This window comes from Bison bison, unplaced genomic scaffold (assembly GCF_000754665.1).
Source record: "Bison bison bison isolate TAMUID 2011002044 unplaced genomic scaffold, Bison_UMD1.0 scf7180017864371, whole genome shotgun sequence".
NCBI classification, from domain to species: Eukaryota; Metazoa; Chordata; class Mammalia; order Artiodactyla; family Bovidae; genus Bison; species Bison bison.
The window spans coordinates 2045289-2053294 of NW_011494943.1; the positions used below are offsets into that span (position 1 = coordinate 2045289).

At 42.6% G+C, this 8006-nt stretch overlaps 1 protein-coding gene across 1 annotated transcript in view; it reads right to left on the minus strand.

The window, feature by feature from the left end:
* The window catches only part of ABCA10 (ATP-binding cassette, sub-family A (ABC1), member 10), a 54673-nt gene that overhangs the window by 6386 nt on the left and 40281 nt on the right, over positions 1–8006 (minus strand). The window contains exons 26-33 of the mRNA XM_010856478.1: positions 6938–7054; positions 5768–5851; positions 3684–3775; positions 2872–2992; positions 2108–2225; positions 1647–1738; positions 385–563; positions 7–125 (exon numbers count right to left, since the gene is read on the minus strand). Coding sequence (XP_010854780.1) covers positions 7–125; positions 385–563; positions 1647–1738; positions 2108–2225; positions 2872–2992; positions 3684–3775; positions 5768–5851; positions 6938–7054 — 922 coding nt within the window. The remainder of the gene's footprint in view (positions 1–6; positions 126–384; positions 564–1646; positions 1739–2107; positions 2226–2871; positions 2993–3683; positions 3776–5767; positions 5852–6937; positions 7055–8006) is intronic.

An 8006-nucleotide genomic window follows, 5' to 3' on the forward strand; every position in this document is an offset into this window, starting at 1 on the left:
GTCGGCGCCGGCCAGGGTGCGCGCGGGGCGGGGGGCGGCCTGGTCCTACCTTTCTCTTGGCCCCCTCGGGTAAGGCCTTGGCGGGGAGCGCCATCTGGTCCTGTAGCTTCAGCGCGTCCGCCAGCCTGCGGGAAGCACTCTGATTACGTCCGTGCCCAAAACATCTAGGGCACCCCAGCACTTTCAGTCGGAGAGACGTGCACGAAGCCTCATTCACAGCGCCCCAAACAATACATGTCATGACTTGGTTCTCATTCAGATTTTCAATCATTTGCATGCAAGTTAGAGGCACGGTTCATCATCTCCTTTTCACATTTCCTGAGTAAGTTCTGTGTCCCCCCTTCCTCCAGCTACAAACCGCGTGCTGGAGGCTTCGCACCACACCTTGAAACGCTGAGAGCAGCCTCCTCTTTGGTCAGGCCTTTCACGGCCGAGTACAAGTCCAGGTGTTCTCGGACCGTGAGGTCGGGCCACAGCACGTCCTCCTGTGGACAGTACCCCAGATGCCTGAAGCCGCCGCCTGCCTGTCGCGTCGGAGGTGTTCCGCTGTCCTGGAAAACCACCTGCATCGAACAGCAAAGGTCAGCGTCACCTGCCTGCCACTTCGACCCTCCTCCCATTGCTGAAGGAGGGAGAAATGACCATTCAGCCACAGCCCTTCTTCAGCATGCAAGAGGGGTTTTATAAATTCATCTGTTTATTCTTTTTTTTTTTAAATCATTTGATGCTGGAGAGAGTGTGGAGAAAAGTGAACCTTCTTACACTGCTGGTGGGAATGCAAGCTGGTGCAGCCACTACGGAAGACAGTATGGAGGCTCCTCGGAAAACGTAAAGGACAATTGCCATGTGGTCCAGCAATCGCAGTCCTGGGCGTATACCCAGATGAAATTATCATAAAAAAAATACCTGCAGCCCTATGTTCAGAGCAGCCCTAGTCACAACAGCCAAGACATGGAGACAACCTCCGTGTCCATCAACAGAGGAGCAGACAGAGAGGATGGGGCACGCACGTACGATGGATGTGCAGCCTCGAAAAGGAACGAAAGAACGCCGTGTGCAGCAGCGTGGATGCAACTGCAGATTATTTCACTAAGTCAGGTCAGTCACAGAGAGAAAAACAAATATCACACAGTAGCACATATGTGTGAAATCTCAAATACAGCACAAATAAACTTATCTAGAGACTCACAGACATAGAGGGCAGACTGTGATTGTCAAGGAGGACGTGGGGAGGGAGAGGGTGAACTGGGAGTCTGGGGTTGGTATAAGCAAACTATATACATGTATAAACATATTCACAGGATGGCTAAATGAGGTCCTGCTGGAGCACAGGGAACTATATACAACGTGATAAACCATAATGGAAAAGAGTGTCAAAAAAAAGAGGGTATATATGTGTATCACTGAGTCACACTGCTGGAGAGGGAAGTCCGGTGTGCTGCAGTCCCCGGGGTCGCAAAGGGCCGGACATGACCAGGCGACTGAACTGCACTGCTGTATGGCAGATATCGGCACAGCACTAAATCAGCTATACTTCAGCAAAACATAAACCATTTGACTGACTGATGAGAACAACAGAAGAGGCTGCTGACACTGAACAGGACATTCCCCCGGCCGTGAGCTGGGCTGCCCCCCACGCCACGTACCACTCCCGCGGTCGGCTTTGTGTCTCCAGTTATCATCTTAATACAAGTGCTCTTCCCAGCTCCATTGTGCCCCAGCAGTCCCAGTACTTCACCTGGAAAAAGGCTCACCGTCACTTTCTGTTCTTAAAAAATCGGCTAACCCAAAATCACTTAGCTCAGGAATGTTTGAAATAAAATAGCATTTTCAGACAGCACCTCTGTCATTTCTATGTGAATGAAAAGACTGCGGATTTACATGAGAAGAGTTTGGACATCTGGATCTAAGATAAGTTGGTTTTCTTGACATTTGATCTGGGACAGGATTTTGAAATAAAAACGTCTCTCTGCCAGCAAGTCAAGTATTTTTATAATTACATGTTAACTGAGATATATGAACAGACTGAAAGAATGAAAAGCATTCCCTTCCTAGTGCTAAAACTAGAGAATAAGGAACATCCTAATAAACAATACATTATCCAAACCTTTGTTAACACAGAAGGAAACATTCCGAACGGCTGTTTTCGTCTTTCTTGCTGAAAAGCACCTTTTCTTTTCCTGTTTATATTCCTTGTGTAAACAGCTTGCCATTATTACTGGCTTCTAGAAAACATGGGAGAGCATGATTTTCCTCTTAAATAGTTCATATTTTGCGCATTCATGTTTCAACTTTCATTTCCTAGGCTATGAATTTAACCAGATTTTTTGTGCCAATAGTAATTCAGCCTCTTGTTTCAAATAAAACCCTCAAATGTACATTTACGATTGAGGACTTCTTTATCAACTTCTTATGAAACTAATTCCTAAGCAAATGTTATTTCCTTTGTGTTACGCTAACCTTGCCTTTGGCATTAATTGCCCTTCTTATTAATTTTAATGCAGTATGAATTCACCTACTCTTTTTCATACGCTATTTAGAATTATTGACATGACAATTTCAATATATAGCAAAATGGAATTGAAACTCTTCAAGGTGTGGGATTTTGTTAAAAATTGATAAAGAATATCAGAATTCTTGAACTGCTCTGATGAATGAAGATTAAAATCCACCAAAAAAATGGAAGAAGAGAAAATTAAGAGCGAAGACTGGATAAATTCTTCAAAAGGTAATGACCTGAATATGAGCTACAAATGGAAGGACTGAGGATGCAATCGCAAGTTTTCACACTAAAAGCCAGCACTTTGTCCACTCTACAAGACAAGCTGACTACTTCAGTACTTCACCAGTGGCCCAGTTGCTTGTTTTCACCTCATCCAAGCTGGACGCAGTGAGTGCATTCGCCGTTTTCACCCTTTCCGTTTGAACGTCTTCATCCTCTTCTTCCGGTTCTTCTGGGTTTGGACGATATTCCCCTCTTCTTGGAGAGATTCTACAGAGAAAATAAAAACATTAAAATGAAATTCTAACTGTACAACCACTACCAGGAGAATATGGCTTCAATGATTTAATTCTTTTTCTCTGTTTTACAGGAATGTAAATGATTACATAATGACGAACAGGATTCTCCTTGACAGTAATAACTCCCTCAAGTAGCCAAGTCCCATGAAATACTCTTTGACTATTTATTCTCTTTAAAACTTTTTATCCCATCCATCGACCAGCTCTTTAAATCCTCTCAAATACAGACTTAGTCTTTTTAGTCTGTTACCATCTAGGTCATCATCCCGTTGCATCATAAACGATCACCATAACTGGCCTCTCTCGCCTTTTCAGAACATTTCACAATGAGCTCATTTTTCATTCCTGCGTCTTCTACTCAGAGACCTGTTCTTCCCATAAGCGGGAGAAAAAACAACGCTTGAAGCTTAACCACTGCGTGAGCAGCTCACAAGACAAACACCCAACTTGCCCAAAATCACAAGACCCGTGTCGAAACTGTATTACTGCACTCAAAGTAATTCTCATTTTTTTTGTTTTTGTTTTATTTTTTCAGAATAATATTTCCCAGTGGGCCTAGCCAAGAGTTTGGATAGTAAATCCATACTAATAAAATGATGTTAAAAGAACTGCTATACACATTACATGTTTAAATTATATTCAGATGTTAATGTTCTCCCAACCTGAAAAATGGATCTTTCCTCATTGTTTCTTTTCCATACTTCATTTCCAGGCACCGTATAATAAAAAGAAAAACGATGATCTGAAGGTACGGCTAAAGGCAATGAAAAATGATTAGAATATTAGTATCATCTTGGGATTCAAGCTCCACAGGCGGAATATGCCTTCTGCCATAGGAGATTTGATCATTTTCTTACAAATTTGATAAAAGTCTTATAAAATGCTTCTCACATGGAGAAGTTTCTCAAACCAACCTTATATATGCTGCCTACAAGGGACTCACTTCAGAGCTAAAGACAGATACAGAAGTAAAGGGATGGAAAAAGGTATTCCCTGCAGCGCAAAGACAGCTCACGTGCAAACGCAGCCACGCTCACATCAGACAAGACAGACTTTAAACAAAGACGGTGATATGAGACAAAGAAGGACATTCAGGACTTAGGGATCGATCAAACAAGAAGAGACGCAACTGTAAATACATAGGCATCCAAAGTAGAAGCGCCTAAATAAAGTAAATGTTAGCAGACACACAAGGAGAAGCGGACGGTAACGCAACGGTAGTGATAAGTGATGCACGCGTGCTCACTCATGTCTGACTCTTTGCCACCCCGTGGACCGTAGCCTGCCAGGCTCCTCTGTCCGTGGGATTTCCCAGGCAAGAATACTGGGGTGAGGGGGTTGCCATTTCCTCCTCCAGGGGACCTTCCCGACCCAGGGATCGAATCCACGGCTCTTACATCTCTTGCACTGCAGGTGGATTCTTTACTACCGTGCCACCTGGGAATCCCCAGGAGCAGGAGACTTTAATGTCTCACTTATATCAATGGACAGATCATCCGGGCAGAAAACAAAGAAACCAGCATTGGCCTTAAGTCATGTATTAGATCAACTGGACTTTATATATACATATAAATTTCATCCCAAAGCAGCAGAATATATTCCTGTCAAGCGCACATGGAACATTCCTGGAACGGAGCACACGCTAGGCCAAAAACCAGGCCCTGAGAAACTGAAGAAAACTGAAATCACAACAAGCATCCTTTTCAACCATGACTCTCTGAGACTAGAAATCAACTATAAGGGGAAAAGTTGCAAAAAACACAACGATGCGGAGGTTAGATAATTGTGCAACTTTGGTATTTATTCACGGCCAGCAGAAAACCGCCACGTGTGACGCGTCTCCGTGTACATGGGTGAAACAAGAGGAACACACGTTCAGGACACAAACACCTATGTGCAATGCATACATTTTACACGTTTATGAATTTCTAAACATTTAGAAAATGTTCTCGCTCGTTAAACTCCTTTTCTGCCAAGAAGAGAAAACAAGAAGCCTGTGGTCCACTCTTTCCCCCTTACTCCTCATTTACTATGATGCACGGAAATAATATTTACGTTTCGCTTCAGTATCTTTTCCCAGTAGAAAATTCCACTTACTTTGCTCTCTTTATTCTTCATTATTCAAATTATCTTCTGTTTTAATCCGTACTGAAATGATTTTTAGGCACACACCACCTTTGGTATTTCTTATAAACCCCCTCGAATTGTCTTTGGATACATATATCAGCAATGTATAGTAATAGCAGTAATAACAGCAATCTAGACTTTAGAATTTCTGGTATATACCATACTGTTCTTGCCTTAAAAATCCCATGGACGGAGGAGCCTGGTGAGCTACAGTCCACAAGATCCGAAAGAGTCAGACATGACCGAATGACTAAGCATACACTCTATACAGAAAAATACCTTTAGGTTCTACTACCATTCCATTTGATTATAGAACACAGCGGTGGTGATGGTAGTGGTCGTCACTCAGTCGTGTCCGACTCTCTGCACCCCCACGGACTGTAGCCCGCCAGGCTCCTCTGTCTGTCCATGGGATTTCCCAGGCAAGAATACCGGAGTGGGCTGTCTGCTGCATTGGCAGGCAGATTCTTTACCAGTGAGCCACCCGGGGAAGCCCGTAGAAACAGTAAGAGCAGGTATTTGGGCGGGCATTTCAATTTGCCATTCTTTAAATAAGAGCAAGTGCATCATGTGGCTATAAATCCTATGTAGTATATATTCAATAGAAATATTTTCTTACTATGAAGATTGGTAGAATCATTTTACCAGTTGCACTCTTCTCAGAGTCCTGACTCTCGGACCTTCTGTGATACATAGAGGACAACTGTTGAAGAAAAGCAAGGGCTGTATGAAATTTCTCTGCATCACGAATATAACATTCTTATGCTAAATACACCTGTATCACATGACTTGCTGTTTCACAGGACATGAGGGAATGCTCTGTGAATTGGGACAAGACTTGTTCTATGACACTAAAATCTGTCAGGAGGTGACACCCTTCCTTGGTTATAATCTCTAATACTTTCTGTATTCGGACTCTGTGCAGAGCGTGAGTACAAATGTGCTAAGTCACTTCAGTTGTCTCCGACTCTGTGTGACCCCCATGGACTGTAGCCCGCCAGGCTCCTCTGTCCTTGGGATTTTCCAGGCAAGAATACCGGAGTGGATTGCCATGCCCTCCTGCAGGGGACCTTCCTGACCCAGGGATCAAACCCGAATCTCTTATGTCTCCTGCATTGGCAGGCAAGGCCTTTACCTCTAGCACGACCTGGGAAGCCCCAGTTCTGTGCAGTGGGGATTCACAGTTTCTTTTTAGTGGAAGTGACTGAACACACAAATGTGAAGTGGTTGGGATCTGCTGTCACGTCCCCAGAATTCTCAGCGGTACTTGGATCCTCCCAGAAGTTCCTAACAGTATCTTGCTTCCCTTCCTTCACCAACCACTCACCCCCAAAGCAATCTACTGACTTTTAGTGGTACAAAGAGCATAAAATATCACATCTTCCCTGCAGTCCTCTGTTACAGGGAAAGGTGGAGCTAAGCACAAAAATAATTTCAGATATTTATCAAAATTGAAATGGGAAACTTCCACTTCATGGTGAGAAGAGAGAGTTCTGTAACAGTGGGAAAAACATAATCAGTTACAATCCCCTCTTGGAATTCATAAACCACAGTTGGGTTTCCTGTTGCATTTCTTAATGGATTTACCTGCTTCCTTCCGGGTGTGAATAATGGGTTCTGGGTATTTGAAACTTTTAGCTTCATACAATTTTCATGTCTTCTTTTCAGAATTTACCAACAATTGAATAATTTCTAAAATTTTATTAAATGTACCTGCTCCCCTATCAGAAAAGATTTAATTAATGAGCTACACGGTCAAGGTAAAAATAAAGTAAGTAAAACTGCTTACCTCTATCATTTGGACAAGAAAAAAAACTGAAGTGCACGAAGGTATTAAAATTATACATATAATTATAATATTTTCAGAATGAGTTAGTCCCAGGAGGATGAGCATAAATAGTGAGATCTAAAGGGAAAAAAATCCACAGAAATAATTTGCTCAGTCATATTTAATGTAAGATGTTTTCTATAAGTGATCTGTTTTCCTAGAAAGATACTCCTATTTTCAATTTTCACCTTACGTACAACATCGAGAAGACCGCCTCTTTAAGAAGCATCAAAGTGTCATTACAACTGAGACACATGATTACAGTTAAAGTCTGACATAAACATCTAAAAGCTGCTGCACTATCCGGTACAGACAAGCGGCAACCATTTAAAAAAAGGACTATAACATTATTTTGCTTTATGAACATCAATCCTTATATGCTTTCAGCACTAGCACACAATTAACTTCTTGTCGAATGGTATATGTAGTACCATAGTTTTAGGAATAACAAGAGAATAAAGAAGGGAATAGAAACTTCTCTTAGCATCTACTATTTACCAAGTATTTTGATGAGCAATTTACCAGCACTGTGATAGCGAATGCTCTTGGAGAGACTCAGTCCTAACCCTGTAAAGTGCTACTGCTTTATATATACATTCTCTGAGTTCAGAGAACTAAACCTCAAAAACCTGAAGTAACTGCGCCCAATATCTTACAGCTATTTAGTGCCAACTTAGAATCCAAACCTGGGCTGTCTGACTCCAGAGCCTAAATTCTTACCCTCCATACTTTTATAAGAAGAGACTGGGGGCTCCCCTGGAGGTGTTAAGACTCTGCTCCCAATGCAGGGGGTCCAGGTTCAATCCCTGGCCCAGGAACTAGATTCCACAAATTGCAACGTAAGATTCTGCATGCTGCAAGAAGACTGAAGATACCATATGCCAATGTGGAAAATTCTTCAAGAGATGGGAATCCCAGACCACCTGACCTGCCTCTTGAGAAACCTGTATGCAGGTCAGGAAGCAATAGTTAGAACTGGACATGGAACAACAGACTGATTCCAAATAGGAAAAGGAGTACGTCAAGGCTG